At 41.8% G+C, this 18,919-nt stretch overlaps 2 protein-coding genes across 2 annotated transcripts; one reads left to right on the top strand and one right to left on the bottom strand.

The window, feature by feature from the left end:
* Positions 1-9,887: 9,887 nt before the first annotated feature.
* ap5b1 (adaptor related protein complex 5 subunit beta 1) lies at positions 9,888-14,737 on the top strand. The gene is made up of 3 exons (XM_031754916.2): positions 9,888-10,391; positions 10,757-11,551; positions 12,674-14,737. Exons 1-3 carry the CDS (start codon positions 10,254-10,256, stop codon positions 14,567-14,569), a joined length of 2,829 nt encoding a protein of 942 aa, XP_031610776.1. The 5' UTR covers positions 9,888-10,253; the 3' UTR covers positions 14,570-14,737.
* On the bottom strand, positions 14,732-17,891 carry c5h1orf50 (chromosome 5 C1orf50 homolog). Its single transcript, XM_031754918.2, has 5 exons — positions 17,651-17,891; positions 17,198-17,313; positions 17,013-17,099; positions 16,803-16,934; positions 14,732-16,028 (listed from the first exon to the last, which is right to left on the bottom strand). The coding sequence occupies exons 1-5, from the start codon at positions 17,697-17,699 to the stop codon at positions 15,843-15,845; spliced, it is 570 nt and encodes a 189-aa protein (XP_031610778.1). The 5' UTR covers positions 17,700-17,891; the 3' UTR covers positions 14,732-15,842.
* Between the last annotated feature and the right edge of the window lie 1,028 nt (positions 17,892-18,919).

Raw genomic sequence — 18,919 nt, 5'->3', positions numbered from 1 at the left:
AGATATTCCAGGAGGTGGAATCTCAGACTACATGGAGTCAAGGAGGCTGAGAAAGAAGACGTAAGGGGAAAGGTGATTGAGATATGCCAGTCTGTTCTGCCGGAGCAAAATCATAGGCTGCCTGACGTCATCGACACCGTACACCGACTCGGAGCCAAGCGACAAGGTAGCACCAGACCTAGAGGCATCATCGTGCAGTTCACCTCCCGAATCTACAGAGATGCTGTATGGAAAACCGCCAAAACATCCTCCTACCTGCAGGACAATCATTTGAGGTTCGCTGAAGATCTGTCCAGGGAGGACAGAGAACGTTGTGACAAACTGTGGCCGATGATTGACAAAGCCCGTAAGGAGGGTAAGCCGGCTTATTTCGTGGGAGGCCGAGGATTCATCAGTGGATCAGAAGTTTTCCCTCCTTCATAGAGATTCAGTCTCCGACATGACATTTCTGTAAGCTTGTTTACATGGTGAACTTTATATTTTCACCCTCAGGTTAAAGTTTTATTTTGTGTTGAAGAGTGTGTTTATCTATAAAAAGCTATATTTAAAACATAGCAGGAAGTTAAATATTATATTTTTATAAGCTTAGTTACTCAGGGTTTTTACTGTTCTATTACCTAAATTGTGCAGCACCCGGTCCCCTTATTTTATAGATTTATTCTTAGCTGTAGAAGTTTAGAACTTACTTTTTCTCTTTCTTTTTTCTAATAACTTTGTCTTTTTCATTTGTTTCTCTTAATACCAGGGGGTTAAGACAAACATGTAAACGCAAAGCTTTGTTTTTGTTTGCCAAACAATTTAAAACAGATTTTTGCTTTTTCCAAGAGAGTCATTCCACACCTGCTGATACTAATTTTTGGAAATCACAATGGGGTAATGAAGTCTGGTTGTCCCATGGCTCTGAGCGTTCTGCGGGAGTTGCCACGCTTAAAAATTCTTTTTCTGGGGATGTGTTGTAGAGGTCTGCGCGGGAATGTTTTTTTAGTCCCGCTCCCGCCCGCTCCCGCAAGGTTTTGTACCGCACCCGACCGCTCCCGCTGTATATTCAGTCTTTGTTCACCCGCTGCCCGCTTAGAATAATTTTCTACCCGACCCGACCGTTCCCGCTAAATTTAGATCTGGTTTCCAAAATCTCACATTTAAATGGGGTACCACCAAAAAATAGAGATAACAGATAAAACTGCAGGTTGTGCAATGATTGTATTTATTTTTCTTAAACAAGATGCATTTATCTGTCAAGATGCAACATTTATCTTTTAACATGGAAAACGTGTTGCAAAAATAAAATAAATAAAAACGAATACAGCATTGTGGCCTATTTGTTATTTTTATGTAAAATACAAACGTAACATTTTCTGTCAACACAGTAGGGAAAGTGTCGCGAAAAAAAAAAAGTCACTTAAAATTGTAAACAAAAGAACAAAATAGTTGGCCACATGAAATTAAATGATTGTTTAAACTATCAGTTTAACGAAAAAATGTCCCAATGTCGAATTCAAGGTCTCTCCTACAAAAGAAAATATGCATATATAAATACAACAATAAACGACATCTCAAAATTATAAACTATTAATCAAATGAACGAAACTTACTTAAAAATCCAAATTATTTTAAATTTCCATGCAGGAAAAGAATGTCACTGACTGATGAGGGTTTCAGTACTGAACGTCTCTCCTCCAAAATCCGACCACAAAGGCTGAATGCTCTCTCGGAAGGTGCACTCGTTGCCGGGATGCAGAGGACAAATCTTGCAAGGTTGCTCAGGGCAGGGAACTGGGAACTGTTGGAATTCCACCACTGCAAAATGTTTTGTTGACTTGATAATTCAAGTTTCATGGTCCTGTACTCCTGAATCTGAACATCTAGTGATTTTGATCCACATGATTCTTCCTCTTCCTCCCAATCTGAAAATTTATGAAGAACAGTAGGCCTTTTGGCAGGTGTTGGTTCAACATCCTCATCATGTGCATGATCAAACTTTAAATCTTCGATCATCTCCTTGACTCCCTGTATCACATTCTGTCGCCTCTTTCATCTAACATTCTCAGACCTCGCAGATTTGGTGTCAGAAAGGTTGCTATTTTATAAAGCATGTGAACAGAATGGGATGAAGTGCTGTCTGCTGACAGTAATTCTTTCAGCCGTGTTACACAGACGGTTGCAATTTCAGAGAGCAGAGGGTCTTTTGTGGCTGATGTACAGTGCTCAATTAATCGCACAGACCACGGAAGAACAAGTGAGGCACTGGGAGCTGTGTTATCAGTTTCCAAGTCGTCAGTTGCCTCTTTGAAGGGTTTTAGGAATGATACTAGTAACTTAAGAGTACTGATGCTAATGCGTCCGATCTTGTCATAATTATTGCTCTCAGTCAGCACAGATGCAATGTCTTCGTACTGTTCCAAGACAGAATTTAACATGTCAAAGTTAGAGTTCCATCGTGTCTCTATGGATTGTTTCAGTGACTTTTTAAGCTTGCCCTGCTGTCCTGAGTGTTTGAAATATGTAACCAACTTTTTAACATCAGTCAGAAGGCTAGCGATCTGGAGACTTTTCGATTATGGCAGGACCAAACGCACTGGAGAGAGTCACGTTTAGTATGTGCGCTGTGCAGTTTAGCCTCGTGTATTCTCGTAAGGCACTGATCATGTTGGCTCCACGATCTGTGACAAAAATAATCTTTTTGCCCATGTCTGTCGCATCAATGCCAAACACTCTGAGATTCTGCAGCAGGTGCCTTCGAATGTTTTCACCTGTCTTTGAGGTGCTTGGGTCAAAAGGGGCAGCAAAAAGCACTCTTGAATGTAGCTCAGATTGCTCATTAACGTAATGGATGGTTGCAGACAAAAAGGACGTTTTTCGATATGTTTCTGTCCATATGTCTGCTGTAACAGCGCATCCAAACTTCGATATTGTTGCAGTGATTTCCTCCACAACATGTTTACGTAGACTCTGAGCCCTCATTTCAACATTTCTTGACACCGTTGTGGGGTGTGGTAGTATCTCACAGACATCGAATTTTCCTATTCTTGCTGCTGTGTCGACCAAATGTTGGGCCAGCTGTGTGAAGCCTTTTCCAGAGATGGTATCATACGGTCGAATGTCTTGGCAAACAAACTGAACACATTTGTCTCTGGTTTCTTTTTTAAACTTCTCTGGCACCAGCAAAGATTTAGTAAATGCCAGTTTTGTTTGCCCCTTTGTGATGGGACATGAGTGCCGCTTAAACCCTGAGGTTCCAGTCTTGTGACTGCAAAAGGGTAAAACTTTGAGGCATTTATCGCATTGTACAAAGGGTAATTTTTTCCATTTGCGTCTCACGACGCATGAAAAGACTCCCATACATCAGACTTGCCTGATGTGGGTTTCCTTAAAGTAAACTGACCGTTGTCTAATCCCAGCTGAACGTCCTTCAAGGAAATTGCATCTTCAGTTTGCTCTGCCATGTTGGTAAAGCGCGCTCTGATGCAGGTGATGCGCGCACAGAGTCACAGACTGTGCAAGTAAAATGCACGTGCAAAAAGCACTGATCCATGCGCTCAGTGCGTGTAACAGGCGTGAGCACTGGCTGTACCAGTGCTCAATTAGAATGAGGAAATCACAGATATGCTGTTCCGAAAAAATGTCGGGCACGCTATATTTTCAGACCGCCCGCTCCCGTTCAAATTACACCAGAGTTACCGACCGCTACCGCATTTTATTTGGAAATTTATTCCCGCGCCGCAAGAAATCTGGTCGGGTCCCGCGGCTCCCGCGGGACAGCCGCGGGAATGCAGACCTCTAATGTGTTGCATTCTGACTGTGACAGCTTAGGACACTACCTCTGCTCAATAATCAGACACAATAACAGTACTCTCATTGCAGTAAATATATATGGTTACAATAATAAAACTGAAAATGATAAATTACTTGACTCCTTAGAAGAAAGAATTACTTTCTAGCTCTCCAAATACCCAAATTCAGTCCTCTTAATTGGTGGAGACTTTAACGTGGCTTTAGACAATACGGTTGACAGGTGGCCTCCAGGGCAGCAGTCTTCATACAGTGCAAACTTAAAAAATTTTATGGGAAAATTTAATGTTGTGGATATTTGGAGAGAGAAATTTCCAGATGATAGACTCTTTACTTGGAGCAATAAGACAGGATCCAGGCAATCACGTATTGACTTTTGGCTTGTTTCTGACTGCATTGATAAAGAGAATATTACCGTTAATATACTTGCCACCCCCCTCACTGATCATAGAGCAATTCACATTGACGTCCAGATGTTTACACTGGACAATATACCTCATAAATTCTGTTATTGGAAGTTAAATAATTCTTTACTAAAAGATAAAATGGTTAACATGCAGATTAATAAATTAATTGGTTATTATTGGAATAAAGCTAACAGAGAGAAGTCCTTTTGTACCAATTGGGAACTTTTTAAATTTGAAGCATGCAAATTCTTGAGAAGATATGGGAGTCAAATTACTAAATTAAGGAAAGCTGAAGAACAAGAGGTGATAAGCAAAATTGCCTCTTATTACCAGAAGTGCCCAGAAGAAATCTCAGAGGAAGATAAATTAAGTTTACTAGAACTTCAAAATAAACTGGACGGTTTATATCGACGCAAGGCTGAAGGTGCTTTTATAAGATCCAGGAAGAGGTGGCTGGAGGAGGCGAACAAAATTCTGCTTATTTTTTTTCAGGCTTGAAAATACAGATCAAAAATGAACTCTATTCATCAACTAAATATTAATGGCATTGTCTCTGACAATCCTAGAGAAATTTCGCATTTCTGTGCCGAATTCTATGCTAAACTATACAATTCACAATATAATGATGTTGTCTCAACGCAATTTTTCAATAATGTTAAAAACCTTAAATCTATTGTTGTGGAAGATAGAAGTTATTGTGACAGCCCTCTGACTGTGGAGGAAGTCTGTACTTCCATTTCTGCACTTAAGGCCAATAAATCTCCCGGCACAGATGGTTTGACTGCAGAGTTTTATAAATCATTTTCTGATCTCCTGGCTCCGTTTTTACTGCAGGTTTTTACAGAAAGTATAGACAATAACACCCTCCCTCCTACTCTTACTCAAGGTCTCATAACCCTTATTCCAAAACCAAACAAAGACTTACTTTTTATTGATAATTGGAGACCCATCTGTCTGCTCAATAATGACTATAAGATTATGGCTTTAATACTTGCTAACAGAATTAAAGAGGTCTTGGACACAATTATCGATGAGACACAATCAGGCTTTATGAGAAACAGACACATTTCTAATAACATTAGACTGGTTTTGGATTTACTTGATTACTCTGATTTGGTACCTGACAATAGCTTCATTCTCTTCCTGGATTTTTATAAGGCTTTTGATACAATTGAACATCAATTTATTTTCCGCTCTTTGGAAAAATTTGGCTTTGGAGAATTTTTCTGTAAAGCTATCAAAACCTTATACACAAATGGCAATAGTTCTATTAAAATGATTAATGGCTCCACCCCGAGATTTGACTTGAAACGTGGTATTCGCCGAGGATGTCCTATTTCACCATATTTATTTTTACTCTGTACACAAATTCTTGCAACTAATATTTCAAACAGTGTTGTACAAGGAATCACCATAGCTGATAAGGAGGTCGTCATCAGCCAGTTAGCCGATGATACCACACTCTTCTTGAAGAATGCAAACCAAATCCCTCCTGCCCTTAGTGTGATTAGTGATTTCTCTGAGGCCTCTGGTTTATGCCTAAATCTAAAAAAGTGTGATTTACTACCAATTAAAGACTGCCCTGCAAATACTATCTGTAATATTTCTGTTAAACAGGAAGTCACATACTTGGGACTGTTAATATCCAAAGATCAAAAATCAAGATGCTCTTCAAACTTCACTCCAATTATACAGAAAACCCTAAAGAAGTTCAACCAGTGGCTGCAAAGGGACTTGTCGTTGAAAGGTAGAGTGTTGATTACTAAAGCTGAAGGGATATCCCGTTTAACATATGCTGCTCTGTCTTTACATCTGGATAAGAAAATTAGTAAAGACACTGACCGTATGCTCTTTAATTTTATATGGAAGAACCGTACGCATTATATTAGAAAAACTGTTGTGATGAATAAGTACGAATCAGGTGGGCTTAACGTCTTAGACTTTTCTACTTTGAATAACACTTTCAAAATTAATTGGGCTAAACATTTTCTTAAAAATCCTACCTCTATCTGGAACTTTATACCATATCATGTTTTCTCTCGTTTTGGTGGCTTTAATTTTATTTTAAATTGTAATTACAGTGTTGAGAAACTCCCTGTAAAACTTTCATCCTTCCATAAGCAAGTCCTCTTAGCGTGGACCCTCATTTATAAACACAACTTTTCACCTCACAAATACCTTATCTGGAACAACAGAGACATTTTATTTAAAAATAAATCACTTTTCCTGGAAACTTGGGTCCAAAATGGGATCCTATTGGTGGCTCAGCTGGTTAATAAAGAGGACAACTACTTACTTACAACGATTTTATTGCACTCTATAATTTTCCTATCAGTGTTCAGGAATTCTCAGTGGTGCTTGGTGCCATACCCTCAGGGACTTTAATGTTATATAAAAACACTGATAGCTCAATATCTACCTCAGTCACTCTCCCTGATCCAGCTGAGTCACCAATAGGAAAAATCTGCTTTTCACAAGAACTTGGTAATAGCAATAAGAGAATACGTAGTTTATTCCAAGAAGATATCGTCTCTCTCCCGTATATAATATCTTACTGGAACCGATATGTTCCAGATATCAAGTGGAAGACAGTCTGGATGATCCCTCATAAATACTTGATTGTAAATAAGGTGAAGGAAGTCTCATTTAAAATTCTACATAAATGTTATCCAGCCAGCCACTACATAGTAAAATTTAAAAGAGACATAAATACTAATTGCACTTTCTGTGGGGGTCATCCAGAAACTGTGACACATCTTTTTTGGTACTGTTCTTTTACACAGAGATTCTGGAAGGAATTCAGCAGGTTTGTTATTGTCCATATTTTAAGGGAGTTTTCTTTACAATGGGAAAATGCTTTATTCTGTTTCTTTAAGTTCCCCAAGAAGAATGATAAATGCTTTTTTATAATTAATTTGTTAGTACTTTTAGCTAAATTTTTTATCCATAAATGTAAGTTTACTAACAAAACACCATATTTCTGTCATTTTGTTAAGGATGTGGAAATGTACATAAAATCAATATCAGACTCCACCAACAAAAAGGCTCTCAAAACAACATATACAGTTAAGCCCATAATTATTCATACCCCTGGCAAATTTTGACTTAAAGTTACTTTTATTCAACTAGCAAGTTATTTTTTGACTGGAAATGACACAGGCGTCTCACAAAAGATAATAAGATGATGTACAAGACGCATCATTGTGGAAAAAAAATATTTCTCAGCTTTTATTTACATTTGAGCAAAAAGTATCATGTCCAGAATTATTCATACCCTTTACAAACTGTCACAGTCGCTGGGAAAATCCAAAGTTCCATACCATTCCAAATAGTCAAAGCTGTTCTAAAGCATCCTAATTACCCTGATTAATTGGAAATAGCTGTTTTGATCAACTCAACAGGTGAAAAACAGCAGCTCTCTGCAGGTGGTTTGTGGACATTCATGGCTAAGACAAAGGAACTCAGTGAGGACCTGCGGCTGCGCATTGTGGCTGCTCACAAGTGAGGAATGGGCTACAAGGCCATATCCAAATGTTTTCAAGTTCCAGTGGCTACAGTGCAAAGTATTATTAAAAATACAAGATGTTCCGCACTGTGGAAAATCTCAGAGGACGTTGTCGGAGGCCAAAAGTGAAACCTGTGCTGGCCAGGAGAATAGTGAGAGGGTGAAAAAGAATCCAAGGATCACCACCAAGGCCATTCTGGTGAATCTGGGCTCTGCTGGTGGCAATGTCTCAAGGCAGACAGTCCAACGGACACTGTTGGGTTCCACGGATGCAGACCAAGGAAAACGCCACTTCTCCAGGCACTTCTAAGGCATGCAAAAGCTCATTTGGCCTTTGCAAATGCTCATCTGGACAAAGAAGAAGGTTTCTGGTCTTCAGTGTTATGGTCAGATGAAACAAAACTTGAATTATTTGGTCACAATGATGTTGCCTTCATTTGGCATAAAATGGAGAAGCCTTCAACCCAAAGAACACCGTCCCCACTGTCAAACATGGTGGTGGGAACCTAATGCTTTGGGGTGTTTTTTAGCCAATGGACCAGGAAACCTAATCACAGTAAACAGCACCATGAAAAAGAGCAATACATGAAGATTCTCAACAACAACATCAGGCAGTCTGCAGAAAAACTTGGCCTTGGGAACCAGTGGACATTTTAGCACGACAATGACCCAAAACATACAGCAAACATGGTGAAGAAATGGTTAGCAGACAACAACATTAACGTTTTGCAGTGGCCTAGCCAGAGTCCTGACTTGAATCCAATTGAGAATCTATGGAGGGAGCTAAAGATGAGGGTGATGGCAAGAAGACCCTCCAACCTGAAAGATTTGGAGCTCATTGCTAAAGATGAATGGGCAAAAATGCCTGTGGAGACATGCAAAAAGCTGGTCTGCAATTATAGGAAGCGTTTGATTGCTGTAATAGCCAATAAAGGCTTTTTTTTCTATTGATTATTGAGAAGGGTATGAATAATTCTGGACATGATACTTTTGCTAAAATATAAATAAAACCTGAGAAATATTTTTTTTCACAATGATGCCTCTTGTACATCGTCTTATTATCTTTGGGGAGACACCTGTGTCATTTCTGCTCAAAAAAGAACTTGCTTGTTGAACAAAAGTAACTTTAAGTCAAAATTCGGCAGGGGTATGAATAATTATGGGCTTAACTGTATCTGTGAATTTTTGCGTGTATTCATATAATTATTACCTTTTTCTTTTTACCCCTGGTTTTGTATGTTCATGTTCTGTTCTTTTGTATACTTCATCTGTTTGTATGTTGTATACTCTTTGTGTGTTAAATAAAGTTCTGTTAAAAAAAAAAAAAAGAAAAAAAGAATTGGAACAGTAAAAAAAAAAACAAAAAAAAAAACGGGCGGATCGAGAACACATCCGGGACTTTTTCGCGTTCTCGGCTTGACGCGTACTTCGAATTGGAACAGTACTTGGGCCGTTTATCAATGCCCAAGTACGCGAGTACGTACTCGCGTGCTCGGTGAGTACGTACTCGCCGAGAACGCACGGGAGTACGTACCCGCCGAGAACGCGAGCACGGACTCGTGGGCCGTTTCTCAATTCTCAAGTACGCGAGCACGGACTCGTGATTTGTACAGTCGGAACACCAGCGTACGTGATGATGTCACAGGTCCGGAGTTTTTACTGCCGTCCCCTCCTAATTTAACTGTGAGTAACATGTTATGAAGCTTAACTTTAATCACAGCCAAACCGGTTTACTCAGGAACAAATAACACACTGAAATGAACCAAACATTAACATTTAGAAGTGATCTAAGTGACTTATATATCATTTTAACCTCAGTAGTGAAACCTCTATTAATAAAAATAGTGTACATGTACATACGTGTACATACCTTAATAAAAACAAGCAGGTGAGATGTTAGAACGCTTTTATTTCTATTCTAGTGGACACTCAATACTATAGACAGCTGCTGGGAGTTTATTTAACCTGAGTAGTGAGAAGACCGCGAGCGGGGGGGCGCGATGTGCCGGGAGTCCATGTGCCGGGAGTCCGCTGTTGAGTTTTGGACGAAATGCATTCTGGGATATATAGCTGTCCCAAGTCTACACCGATGCATGCTCGATAAAATGGGCGGATCGAGAACACATCCGGGACTTTTTCGCATTCTCGGCGTGATGCGTACTTCGAATTGGAACAGTACTTGGTCTCCGACTGATGACGTATCACGAGTACACGGGAACGCAAGTACGCACAAGTACGCATATTGATAAACGCCCTTGGTCTCCGACTGATGACGTATCTGGCGCCATCTAGCGCTTAAACCACGTGACTGTTTTGATTCGGATGACAATTAATATCCTCCAAAGCAGCAGGGGGCGGCAAATATAACCCTGCAAGTATTAAATGTGCGCGTGACACAATACGCAAACGGCAACTGTATCAGCAGTGGATGCTGGATGTTTGCAAAGCCTGGTTTCTTTAATTCTCAAAGACAACTTTGCTAGCAGCGGATTTCAGTAACAGTTCCTAAAATGACAACTTGCAAGCCGATAGAATTTTGGATTTGAGAGACAATGGCGGCAAACTGGGCCGAGAGGATTTCTGCTTTCTCCCGCAGACCGTCCGGCTTCCTCTCCGGGACCACCGCGGAGGCTTTCCTGGCGGAGTTGCTCCGAGAGCTCCGCGATGACAGAGCCACTTACAGCGTTAAGGTAAATATAGTGAACGTCGGCATTGTGTCAGCTGGCAAACATGTAGAGTGCAGTCAGTGTGTCATGTTCATTGTTTGTTCCCTTATTTCACTCTGGGGCGTGTGTACCATAGCCACTGACACTAAATTAGCTGTGTTTGACTCTCTGCATTCACAAGACAGCAACCAGCAAACTGTTGTTTGGTAGCTTTGGGATACAGAGAAGTTTGAATAATGTAAAGCAGTAACATATATGTGACTGTACTTACAGACTTGCTGTTTTTTTTGTTTTTTTTAAGGATTTGTGGCAGTAACCTGGCGGAAGGCCAGGCAAGCTGATGTTTTTGTGTGCAGTGTTCTTATCTTCTATGTGTTTCCCACTCGCAGATCCTCCTGCTATCGCCGCTGTGTGAGCACTCGACTCTGCTGTGTTGTTCGGACTCTGTGGGTGAGGAGACAGCCCTGGAGCTCATGTCAGTATTCGTCCAGTGTCCTCCTAAGTCTGTCCAGTTTCGTTGTCACCTCCTCCTGGCTCTCACCTCGGTCCTCATCTGCACTTCCTGTGTGAAGAGCCACTCCCGTGCATCTCTAGACTTTCTGGATGTGCTCCTTCAAATAGCCCAGGACACCAGCGACATCCATACGGATGGCAGGCAGCGTCCTCTTCGGGCAACAGCCTGCGAGTGCCTGCGGGAACTGGAGGCCTGCTGCCCTGGCCTCCTCTCCCAGCGCCTTGAGCTCTTGGGTGGGCTCCGGCAGCAGGAAACATCAAGGCTCCACCAGGCTTACGCAGAGCTTTACACTCTGGTGTTAAGAAATGCCATCTATCAGCTCACCCAGGAAACAGGAGCTGGTGCTGAGCACCTTAAAGCCCTTCTGGGAGGGAACACATCAGCTGCATGGGAAGCAGACCAGGAGTCAGACCTGACAAGCAGCAAGGACTCAGCCATACTGTCTTCTCTCATCCTGGGACCCATGGGTACAGTACCGACTCTGCACACCGGCCCTGACTGTAAGGAGCTGCGATCAGTCCTCTCCACCCTCCTGGATGAGTCCTACCTGCTCACTCCTCTGTGTCAGGCTACACTATTACATAGACTGACAGAGGTGGTTGCCATGGTGCCTGGAGTCCCTCCAGCTATATTCAGGACTCACCTGCTGCGGCTCCTGGGCACCAGTGAGGTTTGTGTTACATGGAATGAATTAAAGGGGGAGGGGAATCAGTAAAGGATGGAGTGCAGTGATCCCTTAAAGCAGGAAATGAGTTGGCTTTTTTGCACTTCTAGTTCCTTGTTTATAATCTGACTGGGTTTTTAGTTAGACGGCTGAAAGTGTGTGGTTAAAAGTCTTTCAGTATTTGCATGTCTTGTTCTACAAGATAAAATATGTTGGTGTCTGTCCTGAACTTTGAAGGTACAGTCAATCATTTCTTAAAGTTATTTAATAGGGAGGAAAAAGAATATTATACTCATCAATATATATTGATTAGTGTGTAATTACATCTTCCAATATTTTGATGAGGAAACCACCCTGATCCCACACCATATTTTTAATAAATCAAGTTTTGCCTGTTTGCCCAGAGACCAGTCACATACGCAAGACGTCAAAGGCGGAGGAGAAGAGAAGTAGTAGTTGTTTGCATGTTGTGGAGGGACATTTCAATTTATTCCTGCACCTTCAGACTCATTATATGAAGCGACATACATGTTTTATCGTCAGAGAAGGGGTACCCTCCAGCAAAGAAACAGAAAGCGACAAAACCACCACTATCATAATAAAACGACACCCTCTTCCTCCTCGCCTCGAGCCTCATGTTCTGAACTGAAGTTATTTCCATTTTATAACCTGATTTATTGCCAAGTGTTACTATTCAAATATGTTAACATATAGTGTATACAAAAATGTGCTTTTTACACAAACACCACATAATGCCAGCCTGCTGCGGCCGTTATGGGACACAGCTTATATTTCATGGTTTTAATCTCTTTTGACTAAAACGTGTTCTACAGCAGCCACTGTAGTAAGATTACATACTTGAATTAAGGGATAAGAAACAGAACTGAGGTGCGTGGAATATCCACAGGCCTCATTGTGTGGAGTATAGGGCTAGTGTTTAAAGAAGACCTTTTTCTGTTTCAGCCTGATCATTTCAATTCAAAACATGATTTATTCTAAAAACTTGTTATTGATTACTGCCAAATATGTGTTTTCTGTTTTTCTTTTTAATAAAACAAATTGCCTTTCCCTTTGGTAAGTTTTGGGATGTGATCAGTCTGATTGTTTTGGTGTTTTTCATGCCATCAGGTGAGCCTCCTTCATGCCACTCTGCTGCTGAAGTGTGCCTTCACAGACAGCCTGTTCAGCTCTGAAGACGAAGCCTTCATCCTCAAACGGCTGGTGGTGCTCTCCCAGCACCCGCTCCTGAGCACGCCTGAGAAACTCTTCTACATGGACTGCATCCTGCACTTCCCGGAGAACCGGCCCATCAGCTGCAGCGACGGTGACGAGACCCTCCCCGTGCTCCTCACGCCGCAGCTCGCTTCAGCTCTGGTGCCCACCGTGTTTAATGACAGCACCACCCTGCTTGCCCGGTTCAACATGCTATCCCTAGTGTACCTGGAGGAGGGGGAGGAAGGCCAGGGAGGCCAGGGGCTGGCCTACCTCTACAAGCACCTGAGCTCGCTGCTGAGCATGGTGGAGAACGGATGCAGCAGAGAGCTCATTGTCACCTTCTTCAGAGCGGCCTTCCTTTTCCTGTATTATTTCTGCCACGTGGAGCGCTACTCCAACGACCTGACCAAGCAGCTGTGTCAGCTCTACTTCCACCACACCAAGCTGGCTCCACATCTCATCAACCTGGCTGACCAGACCCAGGACAGACTGTCTGAGTCCAGCTGGTCTGTGGGGCTCCTCAAAGCTCTGCAGAGGGTCATTACTGAGGCTCCACTCACCCAGCTCACCTCACACGACCTCAGCCGGCACCTCAAGATGCTGGTCCGAGTGGCGGACGAAGGAGAGATCATCCAGCAAAGCACCCTCACCTTCCTCTCCAGCATCATCACACCCTCGTCATCCTCATTGTGCACAGGTGGCGATTGGCGTCTGGGAAACGACATTCTCAGGGTCTGCCGCCGTCTGCTCGTCCACCCAAGTCTGGATTCGCTGCTGACTCCTCTGGCTGATGTCCTGCACCTCATCTGCCACTACGCAGACATGGAGATCCAGGACCACGCCCGTCTCTACTACACCCTCCTGACCACGCTGTCAAGGGAGAAGCTGGCTGGGGTGTTGGCACAGGGCATGGAAGAGGGAGGGCGTCAGGTCAAGAAGCAGTCACTGTCCTGCCTCATGGGTGAGGGGCTGACAAGCACACTGACCATCCAGCAGACAGAGAGAGCTGTATTCAGGCTGATCGAGGCTCCTCCTGAGCCACGAGCAGGAGACATAAATTCAAATGAAGTGGAGACAGGCCCGGGGGAGGCAAGCGCATTGGTGGAGGCCTACAGAGATCAATTCAGTGACTCCAGCTTTGCTTCAGAGATCACATTACAGTACCAGCTGGTCCACATCAACTCTCACGACTGCCACTTTGATCAACTCTTCAGCATCCACCTTCACTTCAGCCTCACAGACCATCACTACGAGGAGCTGGGCGACATCAGCGTCCCGTGTCTTCTGAGAGAGAGGCCGTCGACCATAGTTCAGCTCACACTGAAGCCCAGGAAGCCTTACCCCACCAGCCTCCACGCCAGCGCCATCTTCACCTCCCCAGATGGCCATACGTGGCACACCACCCTACCTGACATCCACGTGGCTTTCCAGCAAACTTTCCTGCCTCTGCCTGTCCCCTCAAGCTGGGGACGAGGTGGCACACTGAGCGTGTTCGAGGGTTTGTGGGACGAAATCTGCTCAGAGAGCGGAGACAGTGCTACGAGCCTATTCTGCTGCCAGCTGAAGGAAGCAGCTCTGAATACACTGGTGGAAAAGCACTTCCTCCCCTTCCTCATATCAGACCTGTCGCATAAAGAAGAATTCAAAGTGCTCTTCTTCCTCCCACCACGCTCTCACATCCTGTTGAAGGTAAGCTCAGAGGAGGACGCCGTGCACTTCAACATTGCCACGGATAACTGGGAGCTTCTGTCACATATTAACTCTTACCTTCTAAAAGTCACATCATTACAGGAAGACACGCTCAGCTGACTGTGATGGGCAATAGTGGGCTGATTTTTTTAAAATGGAAATGCACTTTTAACATCCATATTTTTCAAAGTAAGATGTAAACGGGACTGACTGGGGACAGTTGATTTAAAATGAAGAAATTGCACTTTGATTTTGTTGATATGCAATTAAACAAACATGAAATGACAATTTTTGCAATTTATTTTCCGGAGACAAAGAAATCTCATCTTTACACTTTTATTGTATTTTTAAGAAAAGGCAATTTGTAACTTATAAGTGTGCAAACTCGTCAACCAGATAAATTAACCATTGTTGCCCTCACTTCTGTAGAAGTAATGCAATTGTTTATATTAACAGTGGCCATATTTGATTACTGTACAGTGATGTTAAACAGTAAACTAATCATTAGGAACATCCCTATCCCTGCCATGTATTAGACATTTGTCTAAATATTGGTAGTGGTGTTCTCTTTTTTGGCTGAAAAGTTAGAAAAAAATAAAGACACAGGAGAAACATGCTTCAACCACAAGTGTTGACATTGTAGTTTGTCCACTAGAGGGCACTGATAGCAGCGCATGTTTGAAATGCCACAGGGATGACAACCAGCTGACTCAGGCAGTCAGACCATATAAGTTGTCACATTATCCTAGTCCTCACTCATAAATAACTACACATAGCACATGTTTGGCAAATCTCTTTTGTGTTCATGAAAGAAAAATACTGGATTTTTTTAATCACCATATGTCAATGTTGTCATACAGTTGGGCTTTAATCAAGAGCCCAGGCTTCAAGAATATAGCTGGATAAGGTGCCTTGTTTCACCACTAATGGTGCTAAAAAGCTAAACCTTTAGGAGTGGTTCAGTTTTTTTCTTAAACTCTATGCTAACTTGGAATTCTGCTGATAAATTGCAGACTGATGTTGTACTAACATGAGACACATAAGTACAATTCCTTTTGGTGAGAAAAGCTGGATGTCAGCTTCTTGTGTTTTTGGATAAGCTCTGTGATGCAGCTTTATATCTGATCCTCGAGCTGAATGTTGGTGGAATATTCTGCTACATCAGGTCTAATAAACGTTCTTATACAGTAAAAGTGTCCAGACACAGTCGATCAGAGATTTGTATGTGTGTACAAACATAAACTAAACAAGTTGTGTCCTTAAGGCAACATAAAAAAGTCGGTGAGGCTTTTGTGACTGACACGAGCAGTTCTGAAATCGTTTAAGACTAGCGTTAGCATCTGGCTCATGTCCTTAAAAAGCCCAGTGTGTACTAGTTGGAGCAGTCGGTTCTTTATTCAGTGAGGCCTTTGAAGTTGGGTCCTGTGTACGTAGGTAAGGCTGTCTGCTGGCTGACGAGTTTGTCCATGATGGCAAGCTCCGCGTCTCTCTTCTCCACCTCGTCGAAGGGGGTCCACGACATGTCGTGTTGAAGTTTGAATGTACCAAGAAATGGGTGAGGGGAGCTTGGACCCCATTCCTGTGGAGGAGAAGAGAGGACTGTCATAACAAACAGAATGTGTTTGAGATCAAAAATCCACCATTAAGGAAACTCTCTTCATTTTCCTTTAGTTTGCTAATGTTCAGCACATGTTCAGCCTGCAATACCGACTACTTTTCTTTATGTTTGTAAAACAATTTCACGTAAATACAAACTGCAGTCCAGTGAGGTGATGTAACAGAAAAGCTCTGATCTCGATTCTGTCAGATTCATTTTTTTTAGTCCTTTTGTCATTTATTAGCCACATGCTGCTTTACACATAATGATTTCTAGACTCGGGTTACAGTTTATTGGTGTAACGCTGGTATCAGATCAGTACTTGGTACGGGCAGAAACCAGGAGCTAAGGAGTCTGTGTCGAATAAGAAAGAAAAGAAAGAATAGCATTGGCGGATCTCTAATTTACAAACAAACAAAAAACTTAGGAGTTTTATCCAAATTGGATAAAATTCTAAAAAGCTTATCCTGCTCCATTTTTCAACAAATGTTTTACATTTACAATTGAAAAAGTTAATCTTGTTAAAACCAGTTTGTGCTTCCAAAACCATCCACAGCTGCAGCGTAACCAGCCATATCCAACCTGAGAAACCTGATCATCTGATTTATCAGCTCCCTTCTGGCTGCATGACCTTTGAACACTAACACACAGACGTCACGTTGAGTATTCACGTGTGTGATGTAACGGCTGCTGTACTGGAGTTTTCTAACTGCTGTCAGTCTGGGCTGACATAACATGAACAAGGCTGGTGCCTACCTTAGGAGATATGATGGAGAAGTATTTCTGTCCCGATGGTCTCTGATAGAGGTAGTAGATGTTGCCTGGCTTTTTCACAATGTTACAGGCAGCGTGGTGCAGCTCAGAGTCTCTTTTGGCTTCTTCCAAAGCCTGGCAGTGAAGCAAAGATGTTGCCTTTAGATCAGAGCAACGTTACCATGCAGCTCATCCAGCGTGCACGGCTCTTACCTTCCTGGCCTGCTCCTGAAGGTATCTGATCTGGTCTGCAATGACTGTCAGTTTGTTGCAGGCGTTGGCTTTTACAAACTCATCTCCCTGGAGGGAAAAACAAAACACATATTCAGATATAACACATTTTCATTATGAGAATAACCTGAAAGTAAAAAATAACAAAGACTGAGTCCAATCCACACCTTCTGGACTTGCTCTGCAAGGGCAACCAGATTCATGGGGTCTCCAACTCTGTTGGTCTGGTAAGAACTAACCAGTTCCAGTCCACTGGGAGCACTACTGCTCTCAACCAGAGTTACTGCAAAAAAAAAAAAAAAAAAAAAGTTTTGAAAAACTATATAGTAAATTGTCTTTTATTAAATGCACACGGGCCCCTCGCCCCGCTGCTGGGCTCACGCAGCACTTCAGTAACCACGCAGACTGCACTGGTTACGCATGTAACTCTAGAAAATGCTAACCCACACGCTCAGCATGAAATTGAGTGTCTAGTTGCGAGTACAGTTCAGTTTTTACTTAAACAGAGGGTTAGCTCATGTGACAGTGCGTATAGTCAGGTAATCGAGAAAAAGGTTCTGCGACAATAAAAAAAAAAAGGGTTCACACGAGATTTGTGATCCAGTGTGTAAATATGTTACCTGTTGTGGTTTTCTCGGGCTGGTTAGGCAGGCTGACCGTCCTGTCCATGTTGTCTTCCTTGAAGTTTTACTACAAACTCCTCTCTCGAGTAATATCAATAATTATAACCTATCTGTAGTCTGTCCACTTGGCTGTTTTGTAACCAACTTGTATTTACTAAAGATACCGTAGGGATCACTGGGTCCTAATCTCCGCCCCGTTCTGCTCAAAATAGTTGTCCGTATTTATGCCTTTTTAAAATACATTTAATTATACAGTTCATTTTAGCTTACTAGTGATTATGAATTTGTTTTATTTTAATATAATTATGTATTAGGATTAATAATGATATAAACTTTTATATTCTGTATTTCGTACTTCACTACATTTGCGGTTGTCCTTTCAGGCTCTCAAATAGCAGGTCGACACGAGACAGCATTTAAACGTGAAGATATGTCGCTGTTAAGAAATATACGAAGTTGTATAATAGTACACATAATAAAAATACATCTTTTAGTGAAAGTCTCAGCTTTAATGTGAGCTTTAGCTAGGAGATTTTAAGTGTAGTCTGACTCCACGACAGTGAAAAGTGGAGCACAGCTTCCGTTTTGTTTTCGCTCTATCTTCCTCGCGCATACTACGTTCCCCATAATCCATTGCGTGCTTAGGTTAATTTTTTTGGTAAGTCAACACGGAGCAATGAGCACGCAAACGTGATTTTTTTTCTATTGTGACAAAATTAAAATCCTCTGTTTCTCTTTGTTATTTTACTATTTGCGCAACGTTATAAATAAATACAACAAAAATAAAATTACACATCGTCTGCACGTGTTAAATTAACACTGGAGAGTGTTATATGAGTCCACACCTCTGAGTGTTAAATATAACACTGTTGAGTGTTAAATGAACACTTTTGACAGTGTTATATTTTTAAGTAACCTCGTCAGTTTTGAAGATTAACAATGACTAACACTGAGCAGTGCTGATTTTCTAACACTGGAATATTTCTAACATTTTGAGTTATTTTCCAGTGTTGAAAATCAGCACTGCTCAATGTTAGTCATTGTTAATCTTCAAAACTGACGAGGTTACTTTTAAAAATATAACACTGTCAAAAGTGTTCATTTAACACTCAACAGTGTTATATTTAACACTCAGAGGTGTGGACTCTATAAACACTCTCAGTGTTAATTTAACACTGGAGTTTTTGCTGTGTGCACGATTCGATGATATTCTTTGACCAGCTTAAAACGGTGGAACAGCGATCTTGATTAAATAGAAGAATGTTA

This window comes from Oreochromis aureus, linkage group 5, assembly GCF_013358895.1.
Source record: "Oreochromis aureus strain Israel breed Guangdong linkage group 5, ZZ_aureus, whole genome shotgun sequence".
In the NCBI taxonomy this organism is placed as follows: Eukaryota; Metazoa; Chordata; class Actinopteri; order Cichliformes; family Cichlidae; genus Oreochromis; species Oreochromis aureus.
This window is presented reverse-complemented; position numbering and strand designations above follow the sequence as displayed.

Excerpts from the sequence above, each read along its gene's own strand:
- c5h1orf50 (XM_031754918.2), bottom strand. The coding sequence starts at position 17,699 with ATGGACAGGACGGTCAGCCTGCCTAACCAGCCCGAGAAAACCACAACA. Across the intron at positions 17,100-17,197 it reads TTGCAGAGCAAGTCCAGAAG|GGAGATGAGTTTGTAAAAGC; the intron begins GTGTGGATTGGA and ends TTTTCCCTCCAG. Across the intron at positions 16,935-17,012 it reads TTCAGGAGCAGGCCAGGAAG|GCTTTGGAAGAAGCCAAAAG; the intron begins GTAAGAGCCGTG and ends CTTCACTGCCAG.
- ap5b1 (XM_031754916.2), top strand. The coding sequence starts at position 10,254 with ATGGCGGCAAACTGGGCCGAGAGGATTTCTGCTTTCTCCCGCAGACCG. Across the intron at positions 10,392-10,756 it reads GAGCCACTTACAGCGTTAAG|ATCCTCCTGCTATCGCCGCT; the intron begins GTAAATATAGTG and ends TCCCACTCGCAG. Across the intron at positions 11,552-12,673 it reads GGCTCCTGGGCACCAGTGAG|GTGAGCCTCCTTCATGCCAC; the intron begins GTTTGTGTTACA and ends TCATGCCATCAG.